Consider the following 19,962-nt stretch of genomic DNA (forward strand, 5'->3'; position numbering starts at 1 on the left):
CCAACGGAAACACATCCATTTAAACTGAGAGAAGTCATTAAGGCTCCGTCGCTCTGGTACAGATGCATCGCGCTCCGCTGGCGATATTCCACTCGTGCGTTTGTGACATCTAAATTCAAATGACTGTTGTTCTGTCTTGCGTTTCTCTCTTTTTCCAGAAGAGCCCAGTGTTTAAAAATACATCAGTATGGCAGGCTCTGAAACAGGTGCAGTCATATCAGGTCGGGGTTTTTTGAAGCGGGAGCGTGTGTGGGCGAAAACAACATGTGACATGTTACCAAATGAATTTATATCTATGTATCTATATATTTATATATAGATATATAGATATCTATATCTATATAGATATAGATATATATCTATATCTAGATATCTATATCTAGATATATACATCTATATATAAATATATTATCCAAAAAGACTCGGTGAGGCAGGAAAAAGTTATGGTGTATTGTTCACAGAATATTAATGCTACTCATCTTTCAACTTGTGTGCGTCCCAATTGAAAACATGTTGTTGTTGTTGTTTGTTTTTGCTTAGTGCGTGAGTGTGTGTGGACCTGCATGTGGACAAGCAAATCCCTCCTAAATCCTGCTTGTGTCGAGGGTCTGAGTGACGCCGTTACAAGCAGAAATGCTGTGAATAAGGTATGAAAATGATGAAGTGAAGCCAGTTCTATCAGCAACTACATTCACTACAGGATGAAGAGCTCTGAGGGCAAATCGTTGTTTTGTTTTTTTAATGACGTAAAACGTTAAGAGTGCACGAATAACCGGAATATTTCTGGTAACCGTGAGAACACGGCCGACTTTTTTTGTTTTGTTTTTTTTGTTAGCTTGATGACTGCACTAAATATCAATAATCTAGTAAAAGTTAAAGCAGCATTCATGTTATATTGAGACCGTTGCAAATATCAAAATCTAACAACTTGTATTTACTATTCTATTTGAAAACCGCGCCAAGCAAAACACACCACACTGAATTAAAGAAAAAAAAAAAAAAGCCACGCTGTAGTGTTTTTGATTTCTGTTTGATTTCTCTTCAACTGGCACTTCCCACATAAAGGGACAATAAATTCACATTTTGGCTATCTAGAAAATGCTATCTGTCATTGTTGGCATTCCTAAGAAAAATCTGAATCGCAGCCAGACAAATCCCCGGCAGTTGGCTTGCGGCCAGCTGATATCATTTGGTCTCCATTAGGACTGCTAACAACATCAACAATAAGAAGCTATTTAGCAGTTGACTGACGGGTTATAGAGGTAAAACGGGTGCCTGGTGAAGTTAAACGATGAACCGAGAATATATAAGAGGACAGGAAATAAAGGATGAATAAAGTTCACCTTAAAAAAAAAAAAAAAAAAAGACAAAACGTTCTTATGCAAAGAACAAAATATAAGACAAATGTGGTTACATAAGTCAAGTAAAAAAGGCCTCAAACCAGCGATCCCGTGTGCCTGAGGGATGCTCGGAGATAAACAACTATCTCTATCATTAAACTCTTGTCCCTGTGTAGCACAGACCTACGATCCAAACCACACCAGGCCACTCCATGTAATAAAATACAACATCCTTCAGTGAATCAACAGATAATACAATCACTCCAGGGCAAAACAGGGCGACCGTTGTGGAACTGTCGCTGTTTTTCTGCATTAAGTTAGTGTATCTAAATCCTACAGATATGGATGGGAAAAAAAAAATAGATATGCTTTTAACCGGTGGCAGAAAGAATGTTTGTTTTTTTTTTCTTTTTTTTTCCAGCCAGGCCCTGAGGTATGGAGGAGGGGAGGGGGGCGGGGAACAGGAAGGAGACAAAAGAAATATCAAAATGGAAATTAATAGCACTTTTTACATTTTAAATTCAAATGTAAATGTCCTGAAATGACTTGAAGTTGCAGACATGACCAGCCATTTCGGGGTTTGTTTGTTTTTTCGGGTTTTTTTCTTCAGTGGTCATAAAAAGGTCACGATGGAGAAAACAAATGACACGCGGAGGAATCCATGTGTTTGTCAGCCGGCCGCCCGCCCGCCCGCCCGCCACCGTCCTCTGGAGCAGGAAGTAGGCGTGAGCGCGTTAAAGACAGGCTGCTGGGGGACGAAGGCTTCGTGACATGTTGCTCAATGTCACTTTTCCTCTGTTCGTTTTTTGTTGTCTCTTACTTTCATCCATGGCTTCCAATCTCCCTGTTGACAGGAGTCCTTGTGCAACTGCATGCCATAAATACATTTGTCCGCAGAAAAAAGAAAAAAAAAATCGGAAGAAATAGAAAAAAGAATCTTACTCTGAAGTAGGCAGGACTGTCCTCTGTATATTTGGGTTAAAAATCCCAGCTGAGTGGTAAACAAAGTTGTTTGGTTTGCGTGGAATATCTTCCTTTTCCCCCCCCCGTTCAAGTGTCGCTGAGAAACGGGGAAGTAAACTATTCATGTCTGCACTTACGCGAGTGTGAAGGAGCTGCGTAGCTCGGTGGCAAAAGGAGACGGAGATGTCGGCTCTTCGTCCTCACCTGGACGAGACTTGTTAATGTGCTGTGTCGACCTGGCCCGGCCTGTGGGGCGGGGCTGCCCCACTTCGCTCCTCCTGTCACCAGTTGGCTTTGACAGATTTGACATCGCTCACCAGGTTTTGAGCAAGGCAGATACCAAAAATCTGGGAAACAGAAGACACAGGAAGTGGGTAAGTTACAGGAACAGAAAGATCCCCGAGGATGTTCCAGCTGTCAGGCAGGCGTCTGTTGCGTATTCTCACCGCCAGATGGCAGTGATCACACAAAGTCAGAACCCAGACATACTGGTGGTTCTAAATAAACACCTTATTTCAGAGACGGCAGGTTTTCCTCCTGAGAATATTTGCAAGAAAAATGATCAACTCTTTACCTGTAAAAGTGCAACTCCAACAAAGATTCCAGCCACAATAATCAGGTTGTCTTGAAGCCACTTCTCAAACTGCCCCACGCAGCCCTTGGTGTAGATATATTTCTGCCGTCCCATCTCCTGTTCACAAACACAAACAGATTAGAGGTGCAGCAAAAGTGTGGAGAGAAGAGTCATATATTTTTTTACGTGAAATGATCAGCTCTCAGAGGACATTGGCCTTTTACAATATTTAAACAAACATGTGAACTCTGACCTACGACTAATATTCCGAAAGACAAACGGATTTCTGACTCCTTCAGCGCTGAGGAGGGCATGAAGCCTGCGTGATCGCTGAGTCACACATTTAAGATTACAGCATATCAGCGTGTGAACATTATGGACGATATCACGGCCGTGGGTTCACTTCCACTGGTGACCCCGTGTGGACTGAACAAACAGGCAGAAGCCGTTTCCTGTTACCGGACAGATGGCTGTTTGTGTTGTAAAACTCAGCCGGTGAGTACACAGTCTATTCACAGAGGGGAATAAAGAGGTGTAATTTACTGCTACAATGACACTAAACAGGGGGGAACAATAGGTTCCTCTATACAATGCTTTCTTTGTTGGTCTTCAAGACAAGTCAACCAGGCACAACCTTTGTTCACTCGCAAAACTTGAAAGCGAGTTTTCAACCAATAAGAGCTAAAGAGAGAACCTTCCTAGCCAATAAAAGAGCAGGAAACACTATGGCTGCGAGTTTCCTCTGAAGCTATTTCAGCCCATCTCTGCCTTTGTGGGGCTTCTGTCCTCGTCATGCTCTTCCTCGTTCCCACCCTGCACTCCACAGACGAGCTGCACAGGAACTCGGAGATACTGCTGGTGGTTTCAGCGAACTGTTTGCACAAGAGCACGCAGAAAATGAACTCAGTGGCAGGTGGTTCACTGTATTGCAGTTCGCCTAGCAACAGCAATCTTTGCTACTGCAGTGCAGCGAGTTGTAACCACCACACCCACACACAGAGGAGAAGGGAACAGACTGGCATAACCCACTGAGTTGCCAATTACAGAGTGTAGAAAGGCTGCTCTCTGGGCTAAAACTGGAGCCTAATTATCCGTTAGAAGAACAATCTGTTATTAAGGCAAGAAGCACGCAGAGCAGTCTGTGCTATTTAACCCTAAACGTTCACTGTCTGCTGTGCTGGCCATCGGATTTAAAGTACACGTGCTGTTCTGTAGGTTTAAGAAAGAAACATTTTCTTCCTTCTTACCAGAGAAGATATTCGATAAAAATCTAAAATTCGATTGGTATTTTGAACATGAATGAAGTTTTGCTGGGGGATTGAGAGAAATAATCAAGTCCAATACAAATAAACCCGATTGCCACACTGCCCTCTTTAGATTGCTTTGATTGCTTAAATCAAACAGTATTTAGGGCTGTCAGTCAAATCGCCCTCAGGAGTAATTCCATTGAGCAGCTTTGCATCACTTCAACCAGAAACATCGGCTCCCGCTGCCTGTTTGAGTAACATATTTTTTGTCAGTCTTTTTAAATTATACATCTATTGGAAAAATGTGATTTTAATTTTCAGAGAACTAAGCAGTGACAAGAGAAAAAGTGGAGCATGAAGTTAAATGAATTCAGGGTTAAGAAGACAGAGAGACCTCTAGAGATCTACATGAGGGGTAGAGATGGGAGTAGAGATACAAACCCCTTGAAGCCGAACATCATAACCACACTGTGTGTTGATAACATCCTCCTGCAAAAACAAACACACAAAAATGTTGTTCTCTGTGACAATGTTATAATTCCACTGACTGGTCAGAGGGTTTCAAATGTTGACTCTGTGTTTATCAGCATCAGAGAAGGACAAATTTGGTCAATTATGACAATGGCAAAATAATAGCTACAAAACCTGCTAGATATTGAGGTTATTTTTGTTAGAAATATTCTTGAGTAACCTTTGAATCTTTTATCGTCATGTTGATAGTTTTGAGCTACAACCTGAATACAGTCCAGCAGCACGCTGACTAAACTGAAATGCAGACACAAATACTACAGTTGCATTGCTCCAAATGTATTCATTGAAATGAAGACACATGATTATGCAGAGTTATTCATATTGGTAATGAGTGACTCACTGCAGGGTCTTTGACACAGCAGGAGAAGGGGACTCCACAGCGCTCCCTACTGGGATTCTTGTCAGTGCAGTTGAAGTAGATGTTCAGGTTCCAGTCGTCGGGCCCGTGTGCTCCGCAGCATGACCACTGAGACAGCGGCAGCAACAGAGCAGGATTAAACAGCCCACTCCGGCTAACAGATAGATTTAGTTTGTCTGATCTGGCCTTGAAACAGCTCTTTAGGGGCTGGCTCAGGTCAGCTTGGGTGGTTAGGCAGCTTATAGGCACCGCTGGTAGCAACTACTGATAGTGAGACTCACATGGTGAGACAACAGTGAATCTAATCGCCTTTAGAGTACATCAGGACAGAGTCCAGCCTTTACACACAAGCACCAATTATCTAAACTTCATTCATATAACTGAACAATGAAGGAAACACAATCGCAAGAATCACTAGATTTATTCCACAATTGCAGAGGCTGACTCGTTCTCCGTTCTGCCCAGAACTAGAGCCTCTATGAATTCAAGTACATGTCTGATAAAGGACGTTTTATTGTTAGTGACACAAGAGTTTCAGTCAGTCACTGTGCACTCACATATTCCTGTGCAAAGTCGATGAGATTCTGCAGGTCGATGTCGTCACGGTACGCCTTGACATTATTGTTGATGAAAAAGTTGAGCTGGTCTTTGATCCAGTCCTTAAAGACGAAGGCGAGAATCCCTGCAGTCAGCTCCAAGAAGAAGATCAAACCCAGGAACACGGAGAACTGGGAAGTACATGACATACAGCAGAGTTACCACACATATACACACACAAGCAGGAAACGCGCAGTGAAGAACATTGTTTTTACAAAATACAAATGATCCATTTCGAGATGAAACTTTGATTAAGTCACTCCTGCATTGAATTTACATCGTTGTGATGAATAGGTCTTCATCGCACAATGAGATGTTTAGACGATCAATAGATGACGCTTCAAAATGAAACGCCATCAACTGGATTTGCAATCTTGTGCAGACGTCATGGCAACATGCATGTGCATAGTGGGCAGATTAGCATGTATCGTCTACTGTCATAGCAACAGAACCGTCTATATAACATGACAAGTGTTAAACATTACAGATAGATAGATTTTGAATTTGTTCATGTATATCATGACTGTTCCAAGCGAACAGGAGTTAGTTATGGAGTCCCGCAAGGCCTATTGTTCGGCCCAATACTTTTCACTTTGTAGGTGCTTCCATTAGGCGTTATCATAACGAAACACTGTATAAACTTCCATTGTTATGCAGATGACGCGCAGCTACATCTTTCTATGAAACAGATGAAAAAAATCAGCTCGTAAAACTTCAAGAATGACTGAAAGACATAAAGGCCTGGATGACCTACAATTTGTTACTTCTAAATTTAGACAAAACTGAATTTGAAAACTTGTTGTACTTGGTCCTAAACACCTCAGCAATTCTTTCTCCAATCACTTAGTTACTCTGGATGACGTTATCTTGAACTCTAGCACCACTGTGAGGAACCTTGGAGTCATCTTTGATGAAGATTTGTCTTTCAGCTCACAGATAGAGCAAGTCTCCAGGTCAGCCTTCAGGAAAATCCTGCCTCAGCGTGATCCAGACAGGGTAATTCATGAATTTGTTACTTCCAGACTGGATTATTGTATTTCCTTGTTATTAGGATGTCCAAATTACTCAATAAAAACCCTGCAGTTGATCCAAAATGCTGCAGCACGAGTACTGCCGGGATTTGGCAAGAGCAATCACATTTCCCCTATTTTAGCTTCTCTTCGTTGAATTCCTGTTAAAAATGACCAAATTGTGGTCAGTTTTATCATTTTTACTTTAATAATCTTGTGTCTAAACCTTAACTAGTGTCCACAAGTGGCAAATAGAATGGACTGGACATGGTTTAAAAAGGGAGACACTGGTGTTAATAAAGGTCCCACAATTAAAGCCTTAATGTCAAAGAATGTCAAAGAAAAACTCTGTAGAGCTCTATGATTAAATTTTACCGTGGATCAGGGCAAGGTTATAAAAAACATTTCTAAAGGTCCCAGCGCTCCCCGGAGCACAGTGGTCTCAATGATTGTAAAATGGATCAGTTTGGACCCACCAGGACTCCGTAACCAAGCAAGAACGGCCTGAGTCCAGTAGGCGACTTTAATATTCACTCTCACAAAGCTTTAAAGAAAGATTGCTGGAAGGATGACCAACCTCAGCGGACTCCATCAATCAGCCCCCCCCAAAATCAAATCAATTCCTCTTTTTGGGACCAAGTGAACATTTGTACCAATTTTGAAGTATTGTCCTCACAGTGGTCTCGAGATGTCGCGTTCACAAAAACAGGACGAATGTACATTTAATGAAGGGACGGTTTTAAAAAGACTTGATGTTATGTGCCTGTGTGTGTATCTGTAGTGCCTGCCTTGATTTGCCAAACGAGAGTGTAGAAACAGAAACTGCAGTCCCACAGGTACCGTTATATTATCCCTTTACAGTAAATGTAGAAGAGGCTAATGATAAATGCACAAAAGCCACATTAGCTCCTCACTCTGACGCCTGACTTACTGCTGCTAATGGACATCTGCTCAAGCTAATAGCTACTCAGAACTGCAGCCAGCAACATGGCAAGTTTGTTTCTGTCTATCAAATGCTTTTATCAATACAGCTGAATCCAACTGAACCTCTTAAAAAGGTGATGCTGTGACTTTCGAATCATTTTCTGCTTTCTTAAAGCAAAAAGGTGCTGCTGAAGAAAACGTTGCTTGATACGGATCATTGCTTTCTTATTAAACAGGGCTTGGTTTAGTGATGATATAACACATTTGTGCCATAACATTTGGCACGGGTGAGTCAGTGACACCTGCTACACTGACAGCCTCAGCTGTGGTGTGAACTGCAGATCTATGGCGGTGTGAAGTGGTTAAAACAGTGTTTGTGCTTGGAAACTCGGGAGCTGACTTACAAATTTAAGCAGGAAGGTGTTCTCTCTGAGTGCTCCAATACAGCCAGCAAAGCCCAGGATGAACATGACCGCTCCGACAACGATGAAAAGCCACACAGGGTCGAAGCCCCCTAGATCTGTGATGGATGAAATATTGGACAGAACGCCCTGAGGGGAAAGAGACAAAAGAGTGGTTAAAATTCAGACTATAATACTTCCAAAAATCAAACCTTACTATCCCTTTGACAAGGTCTCAGTAAAATGTCTCACTCGACAAAAACACAGCTAACCTTGGAAAGAGCTTATGATATCAAATAGATAAAGTGAGAATTTAACTAATGTCGCAGCCAGCTGGTGTTGCCCTGTTCAGACATGCGGACGTACAGCAGAAAGATTTGTCTGCCTGCAACAACCTTATTTTGTTAGATTGGTATCTATCAAGTGTGTTTCCGTCTACATGAAATAACAAAGCCCAGATCGTATTTTTTCATAGGTTTCTGTACAACACAGGTTCACGTTTTGGCCATTCTCCAAGCTTATAAAAACGTGCATTTTACCAGCAGAGACAAAATTCAGAACTTTTGAAAACTTTCACAAACAACCATCTGTCCATCCTCGCTTTATATTTGGCCTTCCAGCCCCAAAGCCACAAGGTGTGCAACACATTTTCCTGTCAGTCTCCCGTGTGCATCATGCCTTACAATGACTAGAGGCTTCATCCGAAGTCATGTCCATTTCTCACAGATTTATTACACCTTGACGCCACACAGTTGGCTCAGTTAGTCACAAGGCAGCACATTACAACGAGTTCCAGTTTTAAAAAGCTGCTTGAGCAAATATGTTTGTTCCGGTTTGATCTGTCCCCATTTCACCTGAACCCACAAGGGTTATCCCCAATTAAATGTGGGCACCGGCTCAGTTTTGACATCCTGTTTGCTTGTCACATACAGCGAACATGTCAAACTCTTGCAGCTAAAGCCGAAAAGGATGAAATCTCATTCGGCTGAAGTTAATCTCCCCCTGCACAGAGCAAGGAGAAACTATAGGACGGAGGCAATGCTGCATTCTTATGTTGTTATGGCATTGGTGCAGAATAAACTGCCTTCATTTGAATTTTAGCATGAGGCCCTGAAACAATAATGTAGTCTGGCTGCGCACAGTGGGCTCGAAACCAATCATCTTAGTCACTGAGACACAAACTCACCATTACGCCTTTCCAGCAACTGCTATTCATCATTCAGCCTAATCCCTTTAAATTATTCACGCTGTTCCACAAAGGTACTCCAGTGCAGGCCTATTTGCAAAGAGTTCATGACCAGATGTTACTAATAAGTACATGCTTCCACGCTGTTGCAACATTTACCAAACCGACTGGTACGATATCTTGCTAATTAATGAAAACATTGACTGCTAACTCGATTCGGAGAACTTTTAAGTGTTGCCATGATTCACTGCAGAGGTTAATGGCAGCACACGGCCTTTGTGGCCTGCACAGTGTCGACAATAAACAGCAACCACCTGCCATGCAAATATGAGGTCCAATTCATCTTGTGATGGGCTCTGAAACAACACAAGGCATTCAATTGCTGATGGCTAGGACTCCTTATTTGTAGCCGCAGCCAATTCTAGCTTCAATTCACCTACTAGAAAAACAATTTGGCCATTCACTGGACATTTCATCAGTAAAACTTAGTAACAGATCATAATGCACTATAATTCATTTCCTGAGATGACCAAGACCTGTTGACCAGAACCATTACCAGGTAATATGCCTTTAAGCGCAATAAAGTGTTACAGGAATCTGTTTACATCTGAAATCATTCCTGCAAATCATGTTTCCAGTTTATCACGGCCGGAATATTTGGAAGAATTTTAGCTATGCCGCTTTGGCAATCATGTTGTGTTTGTGTGCGTGTATTTATACATACCTTCTCCGCCCATGCCCACAGGCCTATGCCCAAGAATGCCGCTCCTAGTAACTGTAAAACAAAAGCAGAGAGAAGAAGCTGTGATGTGAGATAGAAAGAAACCGAACCTAGCACGTAGACACACTGAAATGCTGGGTGGCATGAAATAGTTGTGGCTAAAGGGCATCAAACAACATCAAAGACGGTGTCTGCAGTTGTAAATGATGAGGAGTTAAAAAAAAAAAAAAAAACCTTCTATCTTGGGTGTGGTATGATTTATAGCGGTGTTTCCCTGGTAACGTTTTAAACAACACAACCATCTTCATGTTTAATTCTGATTGATCCATGACATCACCTTTTTCCCCAACACAGCTTCATAGGTATTACACACGCAAGAAGAGCAGACAAACAAATACAGAAATCTCTCATGAAATAACCAATATTCTTCTTCAACTGGCAGATAATTGTGTGTTCATGCAGGACCTACCGCCTATAGAAAGAAGCTAATTGGCTTTCAGAGCCTTTAAACAATACTGAATTCTCAGAAGAATTGTAACTTGCTGTGGACACGGTGAATCATTACATATGCAGCTTACTGCAGGTTAGAGACATTGCACTGGGCCGCTTAAGAGGCTAAAGGATCTGATACCTTGAGAGTTAAGGTAAATCCCTGCGGTATTAGCCTCCCATCCCAGTGATGGATTAATGAAGGGCTCACAGTTTAAACATACCAAAAAAGCGAGAGGTGAGTGTAAGATATGGCTGCATTACTACACCACTGTAAAGATACAACACGACCAAAAACAACAGCAAGGCTTCAATGAATCAGACTGCATGTCAGAATATTCATCAATTTCTGCTTATGTGGGTTTACCAATATAATGTTATTGTCTAATCTGTTGCTTAGCTGCCACAAAATGTCATTCATAAGAGATTTAGGATGGTAATGAACTTAACTGACGCACACGCTGATGGTAGAGCCGGATATATAATAGCTCCATTCAAATTGTGTTAAATCATTTTGTTAGGAAGCTGATTAAATCGGGGGAAGCAGGTAAACTGATGGCAGCACACATAACAGGACCAACGTGACAGTATGGCAAACAACAACAACAGCAGGGGGAGGAAGAGGGACGGAGGCTCCTGCAGGGTTGGCCTGGTAGTTACGTAAGCGGCTGTAGTGAAGGGTGTGGTAGTTTCAGATGGAAAGTGACACGCAGGAAGAGTCAAGGTAAGCAGGCGGGCATCAGGTAGGAGAGATTAGACTGAGGGAGCGGGAGTATTACAGCATTTAGCCTCTGACTCTAGATAATCCACGTAGATTAAGGAAAGCAGTGACAAAGAACACTTTTAACAGCATCAAACTACACACCAGCTGAGCTATTATGATACAACATGGACAATAACATATTCATTCATTCTAAAGCAATGAAAATTGTACAATCCTGCCAATGTGTAAACATTTAACTAAGATTGGTAACATTTAGGTCTTTCAAGAATGGCTTCAATTTTAAAGTGTTACTGCTGCAATTGCTGCTTATTCCTCAGATGGTTCCTTCATTTTCCAATACATGAAAATGTAAATAATAAATTGACAAATTTTGCATTAAAATCTTAAAGGTTATTTGGGTAAAATAGGTTTCATCATTTTCCAAAATTTGGAGAGGAAAGAAATGCATGTTAGTCCAACAATTCACTGCTCTAATCCTACACACACAAAAAATGTAACCACACCAAAATGATGGTCATTCACAGAATGCAACAAGCCTCGAGGTAACCCTGTGGAGTTTTTGATATCTTGTGGTGCTATGGAACCATTTTCATGACTGGGTTCCTCGGCAGAATGCGGAGGGTGTGATACACCGGCCCCATCCCAATATCCACCCCATGAAACCCAAGCACCAAACCCTCGTCCACACATCCAGAATCTATCTGACAATCGCCACTGTAGGACGAACACAAACATTTTCTTTTTTTTTTTAAAGTAAATCCAATGCAGACGTTTGATTTACGAACACAATAAACTTCACAGACGTGCAATAAATAAGCAGCAAGTAGCCAGGCCCTTTCACTACAGCATGAAGGGTTCAGAATGTCTGCATCAGTGCCCTCACGGATTTGAGGATTTGACAATGGGACGGCCCTAAGTCGTCGTAGATTTCCCGGGAACGTGCAGCAAAGTCCATCAATCCGTGAGTCTGCAGATTGGGATTGGGCCACAGTACAATTACTACTTTTAAACTATTCCACTAATCTATAGGTGGCAGTAGTGTGACAAGAAAAGCAGTAAATGTGCCAACAAAGGTAGGGCAACCTAAGACTGCTGCTAGTAAACATGCATGCAAATAATGCAGATTTGCAGGGAAATGCATTTCATGTTCGTTAGACGTCAGGAGCACTGAACACAAACATAACTTTTATTTGTTTACCAGAAAACGTCATAGGGCACTTTTCAAGTTGTATTTGCCAACAGTTCAGTTGGCAGTGTTACGCAGCACACACAGTTGTGTGAAGATATTTTCAAATGGAAAAAAAAAAAAAAAGAAAAGATGTCTGTGCGTCAGTGCATCAACCGTTACCAATCCTTGTTGGACAACACAGCACCTGTATGTGTTATTAACAGGGTACGACGTTTTAGCTCTGATTTGTGACTGTTGCTGCTTTCTAATTCAGTGCCGAGACTTTTCGAAGGATGAAGCCTATGAACGATTGTTCTTAGGAGAAACAAAAAGCTTAACTGAACCCGTGCCTTCTTTTAAATGCAATGATTCAGACAGAGACCAAAATGAATGTTGCGTTAAAATGTCCTTTAGTGTTCAAAATTCCCAGAGGTCATCAACAGGAAGTGGACCGCAAATGTTCAACAAAATGGTTTCAATTTTAATTCCCAAAATAAAATGCTAAAATGCAAAGAATATGCCGTCACTATCGGGGAGGATTTGATCCCCAATTTGTAACAGTCCCACGGGGAAGTTACACTAATCTGGTTTACAGAAGCCCAACAAGACAGAATAAAATCTGTTTATATACATTTGAAAATACTGTTTGTATTGTCCAAAGGTAGACATTTTCTAGTGCATACATGACCAACAACATTTCACTGCTATTCTTCCTGTCTAACTCCCATTGTTCGGTCCACAACAGGAAACCTGTAAGAGTTTATTAGACTTTGATGAATAATATGTGGCAGACACAACAGCTGGGAGTTATTTAACTACAGTTAATATCCTGCACTGCTACGCTTAGGAAACTTTGGAAATTGTTATAATTAGCCAGTGATGATGAAAAATAACTTGGATTTCAGTAAGAATGTAACTAGAATTTAGTGCCCTTCAAGAGGTATGCATGTGTTGTGGAGATATTTCTTATACCATGTGTCGCACTGTTGGTCATGTGGTATTTCAAGTAAATTACAAGCATTGAAAAGAAATAACCTTTTTAAGGTCAATTCTCAAATCAACAATAGATGTCCTTGGTTCAGTAGGGCACTCCCCCCTTTCTTTTCCCATTTTTCCTGATTCTTTTCTATTGTGAACTAACCAATGAAGCAGAAAGACAAAAATTGCTTCTTCACTCCAGTGCTTCTCAAACAAAACACCAGTCAGACACCAGAAAAGTACTTCTGTTATATGGCCAATTTTGTTATTATTTCCGGTCAAAAGTACTTGAAAGCACATGAAGTTGCATTTCCCACCGCCACAGCTTGAAGCGACCTTGAAGTGATACAGATGGCGATGGGTGTATCTATGCCTGCAAGCCTGTTATTTTGGCTTACTATTTTTTCCAGTATTTCTGGTTCTCTCTCTCTCTCTCTCTCTCTCTCTCTGTCAGGGACCATTTCCTTTAACTTTATTTATAAAGTACAAATTAACTTTCACAGCCACTTTCGGAGAGGACAGAATGCTGAACAAAACCATGTTTAAAACTGTACGTTTAAGCAAAAATCCCATTTCTGATGTCTTTCTTTTTTGATCAGTGCACTGATTTGACCTACCGTTACCTCAAACTACCAGTAAATTCAATCTGCTACTGATGCCTGACACACACACACACACACACACACACACACACACACACACACACACACACACACACACACACACACACACTATTCAGCATGTAATGACAGCTCATATTATGTGTTTTTACTCTTTTTTTAAGCCCTATCTGCAAATCGAACTTCCCTCTCAGGACAATGAGGTTCTGATTGAATGAGTACATTCAATCAGAACTGAACCTGCCTTTGAGCTGTGCTTGCGTTTCATGCTTTTTATCTAACTTTTTCCCACAGTGAAATTTGGGCAGCCCAAGATTAAGTCAGGTCAGTCTGTGGCAGTGAAACAAACCACCTGTGCTGAACTCCATCAAAGCCACCTTGAGACAAAAATATCTCCAGACAAGCTGAGCTTTTTAGTAGATAAACACAAAAAAACAAAAACAAAAAAAACAAAAATGCTAATTTTTATCTGCTTGTATCTCTCAGAAACTAAGCGATAAAACCCTTATTAGTTCTGGCTTACTTTACACTTCATTGCTTCTTGTTTGTTTGGGGGCTAGATGTTTTAAAAACACTCATTTAATTTGTTAATTTAAGTCCCAGCTGCAATAGAAGGAAATTTGCTTCCCTTTCTTCTGATTATTTACTTCTTTCTATCTAATCAATGTGTTTTTATCACAGTACTTATATAGTTTATCGTTGTAAAGTCTGGAACTAGACATCTATGTATCCGCCTTGATGTTCAAATCAAGATTTGTTTTCTGTCCAGTGCTGCTGTGGGATGCAGGTGTGATAGAGCGAGGGTTTCCTCTCCGTGTGGACAGAGAGATTATCAACACTTGAGAGGACGCCACCCCGAGCCAGCTGATCCCATTAACCTCAACTAACCAGCAGACAAATCAAGCTCCCCACTTCCTGAAAACACACTCACACACACACATACTCACACACACACGCACACAGACACACACAGACAAATAAATACAAGTGTGACCCCCCCCCCCCCCCTTTCAGTGACTCGCAAACAAAACGGCATATCTGAAGTGTCTGACGGTGTGAACACGGTTGTTCTCTGCAGAGGGCAAACAAAATGTGAAGCTCGTCTGACTCCACAACACAGAGACACTTCCAACGTAGTGGCACTTCTCAGGTCTAACACACGCATGTCTGACTAGAACGAACTATACAGTCTGGACTGGGACTATAATCGAGAGAAGGATAAGTCCTGTCCAAATCTATTACCGTGTACAGCTTTGAGACGGAGTGCATTTGAGTACTGAATAGCAATCAGAACAAAACCGAAAAGAAAAATCCCCCCTGTGAGGGCTCCGACTCCCTGCTCACATTTTATATTAATCGGGGAACACAGCAATAGAAAACGGGAAAATAGCTGTTATTTGGTGCCCTGTCTTGGATCCCGACATCAACTGTGCTCGAAAGGTCCATTAGGCGATAAACTAGGGCTTTAAATAAAAGTTATTCTTCTCAACGAATCTGCTGATTATTTCTTGATTTCTAATCCTTCAGTGTTTTGTCAAGAAAGTGTCAGAAAATTGTTAAAATGTCCAGTCTGGTTAGCCAGACTGGACATTTTAACAGGCGACGAAATATCTTGTGTCTGATCAATATTTGAATTAGCAATTAGATCGGAGATGTATGTGGGAACGCGACTCACTCAAAACGTGGCGCGTCACCAAAAGACCGCCTTCACACTTGGTTCTTTGCAGCTGTCCACATGTGACGCGACCATCCAACGTGCGCTCTGGTGCCAAATGTGAAGAAGCTTTGGAGATGTAGTTGGCTAATAACTCTCAGTCTGCCTCCAACTGACTCAGCAACTCGGTTGCAGCTTAACAAGCTCTTAATTACAGCGCGCGGAGCCTCCAAACATTTCAGCAGCTCGAGCAGAAAATGTGATTAATTAAGTGGACGTGAGAAATGGGTGTATTGTGAGGACGGGAGAAGGTGTGTTGTTGCACTTGGGTGAGAATGTCTGGCTGTCAACAACAAGCTCGGGCACTGCAAGAATTCACACAGAGGAACAAGCCCTGGGTTGGACTGGTCCATTTTGTTCACAATATTTATGGCCTTACAAGTATTTCGTCTCAATTTAGCCAGCATTTTCAAGCCTGACAAGATCACTGTAGGAGAGACAAATGGGTTGATTTGTGGAGAGTAAACTCCATCTCTCTCCATTTCAGCAATGCACTGGCTTGTCTCTCAAATCCAGTTGCGCAGCACAGAGACGAGAGCAGAACATCTTCTAGTGATTACAGCCAGCGAGCTGGAACTTGTTCCACAGTTTCACAGAAACAGAAAGCTCAGACACAAGACTGTTAGCTTGGCCTGAGTGTCAAACACTCTGAAAGAGCACAATATGAGTCAGACACAACACTATAGCGCTATGACTCAATATTTCCTGGTTGATTGCTCCATCCAGTTGAATTATAAAGCACGTTGTATTTGTGTGGCCAATTGAAAATTGTATTTTGGCATCCTCTCTTACAAAACTCTGACTTGTGTCCTGTTAGTCAGTTCTTATTACCTCTGTTTACAAAATCCCCGTGAGGTATGGGGTAATCACAAATATTTTGAACGGGTGTGGAGGAATGAGGAGGTGGTGGTGAAAGTTGGGAGGAATGAGGAGGGGAGCCAGTTGTCTGTGGATCCGATGTACCTGGCGGGTCCAACAGGGCAAGTGTGCTACGGGAGAAAACACAGATCCCTCCTCCCCCCAACCCCTCACCCACCCACCCACCCCTAGTCTTTGCTCTCACCATCTCTCTTTGTGTGTTCGTGGGTGTGTGAGTGAGGAGGAACAATGCTGTCCTGCAGCGAATGAGCACTATAGTTGTGGAGGGAGTGAAAGGGGGTGCTTGAAAAGGGGAGGGCTGGGTGGCATTCAGGCCGTGTGGCCTTTTCCTCCCAACTGTGTGTGGGAAGACCCTCCGGGGCAGACAGACACGCCATTCCTTCACCCACAGACATTGTACTACACCAGGCGCACAGGGGCAATGCAGACGGGTGAGACGGGAGGGGTGAGGGAGACAGGGAGACTGAACAGAGACACTTTTCAGACTGTGTGTGTGGGGGGGGGGGTGGATGAGGGGGGGCTGTTATAAAGGAGATGTGGGATCACTTGCCACTGCCCCAACAATACCGAGGAGACGCAAGCCATTTCTCAAACTAAACTCCATGATGTCAAACAATCAGGACCGACCGGGTCAGAGAAGGGACGACTCTCACAGAAAATCTAACTATTTTCATGGGTTTTCTTTATGCAGCTAGAAACTTTTAAATATCTCAAATTATAATATTTTGGACTTACTTGCAAATAATAACCAAAAGTTAATGGACCAAGTTTCAGAAAAAGGAAAACGTCCAGCTGCCAACAGGCCAGTAGAGAAAAGATGTCAGGATAAGTAGAGGTATGAAAAAAGAAGGGAAAGTTAGTACTTTAAACTAACTGTGGGTATATTAACCTCTCTTAGTTAGTACTTTAAACTAACTGTGGGTATATTAACCTCTCTTAGTTAGTACTTTAAACTAACTGTGGGTATATTAACCTGTTAGTTCGTACTTTAAACTGTGGGTATATTAACCTCCATTAGTTAGTACTTTAAACTAACTGTGGGTATATTAACCTTCGTTAGTTAGTACTTTAAACTAACTGTGGGTATATTAACCTGTTAGTTAGTACTTTAAACTAACTGTGGGTATATTAACCTCCGTTAGTTAGTACTTTAAACTAACTGTGGGTATATTAGCCTCTCTTAGTTAGTACTTTAAACTAACTGTGAGTATATTAACCTCTCTTAGTTAGTACTTTAAACTAACTGTGAGTATATTAACCTGTTAGTTAGTACTTTAAACTAACTGTGAGTATATTAACCTCTGTTAGTTAGTACTTTAAACTAACTGTGGGTATATTAGCCTCTCTTAGTTAGTACTTTAAACTAACTGTGGGTATATTAACCTCTGTTAGTTAGTACTTTAAACTAACTGTGAGTATATTAACCTCTGTTAGTTAGCTAGTACTTTAAACTAACTGAGTATATTAACCTGTTAGTTAGTACTTTAAACTAACTGTGAGTATGTTAACCTCTGTTAGTTAGCTAGTACTTTAAACTAACTGAGTATATTAACCTGTTAGTTAGTACTTTAAACTAACTGTGAGTATATTAACCTCTCTTAGTCAGTACTCTAAAATAACTGTGAGTATATTAACCTGTTAGTTATATAAGATACATCACACATGACCACTGTCCAAAACTTAAGAAGAATGAATTACTTCCCCATCCAGAGCAGTCTGTTATGCAAGGTACCACAAGTAAACAACAATCAAACCAGAACAACAACAAACAATAAACAAACCATGCTTTTCAATTAAATCACACTAGTGAGGGATTTCCCAACACCAGCCAAGCTAATGTTCAGATCTCTTTAACCATGATGTTGGACTTTATTTACAGTCGCTCTTTTCTTTTTTTTAAATGAAGTTGAACGATAAACGCTTTAACAACGACGTTTACTTACCCAGAATATAATGTTAAATCCAAATAAGAAGTACTTGACGCAGCAGCTGACTTCGGCTCCTTTAAAGTGATGGTGTTTTCTGCTCATTCTCCCGAGGGTGGTGGTGGTGGTGGTGGAGGAGGCTAACCGGGAAGCCAAGTAACTCCTACGCTTTGTACTTCACAGGTTTAGCCAACACTACACTTCTCGACCTGCGGGTATCGAGATTAGCTGGCTCCATCAGCTAAACAACCCCGAGTTGACTCGCAGGACACCACCGAGGAGGCTGACTCAAACATACGTGGCTGGTGATCTCCACCTCGCCAGGCCAGCTAGCGCGCAACTTCTACAGTTAGCATTTAGCAGCTAACAACAACAACAACAACAACAAATCCAGGCACACCTAACTAAGTCAGACATTCATCCGCATTTCTGTCGCTATTCAAGCCGCCCGGCGACACCCTCGCTTCGTACACGGCGGGGGAGATCGAGACGAAGCCGGTGGACTCTCAGCTGTAACCTCCCTAATTGTACCCGTGTTGCTGCATCGTCGCTGAGTCTTCATCCTTGTTGTTTAGTGCTGTAAAACAAGCCCCTGCTGTCAAAACGAGAAACACCACCGCCGCGATAACTTTCGCCCCGTTTTCACCCCAAGCGCGTCCTCTTGTGTCTGAACGGAGGAGTTTTCACTTTACGCAGCCGCGTAGAAAACAAACCGAGGAACAACCGAGTCGATTTGGGGCGCAGAGGGAATGACGAGCTGATTGGACGGCGCTGATTGGTCGGTGCTGATTGGACGGCGCTGATTGGTCGGTGCTGCAGGAGGCTCCGATGGTTAATCAATCAATTCATGGAAAACTGAGAGAGCATGATCGACAACAGTGTTTTATTAACACGTTTTGCTGACCACATGGTTAACCTGCCCGCCCACAGCAAATCGGCCATAATTTAAAAAACAGAATAAATACAATTCCTAACTTCATATTAAGAAACACGAATCTGCACAAACTAAAACGGGAGGCGTTGTGTAAGAGAGGCTACCCAGTTTGTGAATCCCAACGCTGACTGTATGCACCATAAGTGAAGCTCAGTCTCACACCTCTGATTCTGAAATGAGATAGGTGGAGATGTCACCTTTTCTCCTGACAAAGCATCTGTTGATCAAACGTGAGTCAGCTTCCAGGTTAACAGTCTGCACAATGCTTACTATACTGGAACTGAGGATGAAGATTACTGCAAGTATTTATAGACACTTGAAGACAGTTTTACTCATAGTAGCAGGAAAAGAACAGTGTTTATTAATATAATCAAAGCATGCATAATAATGCATAATTGATAACTAAATGCTATGACGTTAATGATCACTGTTGCGCCTGTGCCTGTCCTATATGACGTGTTTAAGTGTCTGCAGTGAAAAGGTTCAATTAGAAATGTCACACTCAAACTTTGATAAACTGGGGACACTAAAATGCTATTGTCCACTGGCAGGCAATTTACCTACTTTTATTACTGTGGTAAATTATTGAAGAACACAGGAGACTATTGCTGAAAAATATGAAATGTGTTGAAACATTGGCAGATGCATGTACAGAGTGTGTCCTAACAGTGCTGCCTCA

The 19,962-nt window shown here is 41.8% G+C and overlaps 1 protein-coding gene across 1 annotated transcript; it reads right to left on the reverse strand.

Annotated features, from left to right (window-relative positions):
* Nucleotides 1-419: 419 nt before the first annotated feature.
* Nucleotides 420-19,010, reverse strand: tspan17 (tetraspanin 17). The gene is made up of 8 exons (XM_069696920.1): nt 18,368-19,010; nt 9,856-9,906; nt 7,949-8,095; nt 5,571-5,741; nt 4,996-5,121; nt 4,566-4,613; nt 2,878-2,994; nt 420-2,650 (listed from the first exon to the last, which is right to left on the reverse strand). The coding sequence occupies exons 1-8, from the start codon at nt 18,452-18,454 to the stop codon at nt 2,585-2,587; spliced, it is 813 nt and encodes a 270-aa protein (XP_069553021.1). The 5' UTR covers nt 18,455-19,010; the 3' UTR covers nt 420-2,584.
* Between the last annotated feature and the right edge of the window lie 952 nt (nt 19,011-19,962).

This window comes from Brachyistius frenatus, unplaced genomic scaffold (genome assembly GCF_029030835.1).
Source record: "Brachyistius frenatus isolate BFR_SWC_R1_liver_20210118 unplaced genomic scaffold, ASM2903083v1 Contig_22, whole genome shotgun sequence".
NCBI classification, from domain to species: Eukaryota; Metazoa; Chordata; class Actinopteri; family Embiotocidae; genus Brachyistius; species Brachyistius frenatus.

Bases quoted from the DNA above. Each gene is read 5' to 3' on its own strand.
- tspan17 (XM_069696920.1), bottom strand. From the start codon at position 18,454: ATGAGCAGAAAACACCATCACTTTAAAGGAGCCGAAGTCAGCTGCTGC. The intron at 8,096-9,855 runs GTATGTATAAAT...CTTTCCCCTCAG, and splicing joins TGTGGGCATGGGCGGAGAAG to GGCGTTCTGTCCAATATTTC. The intron at 5,122-5,570 runs GTGAGTGCACAG...CCGCTGTCTCAG, and splicing joins TCGACTTTGCACAGGAATAT to TGGTCATGCTGCGGAGCACA.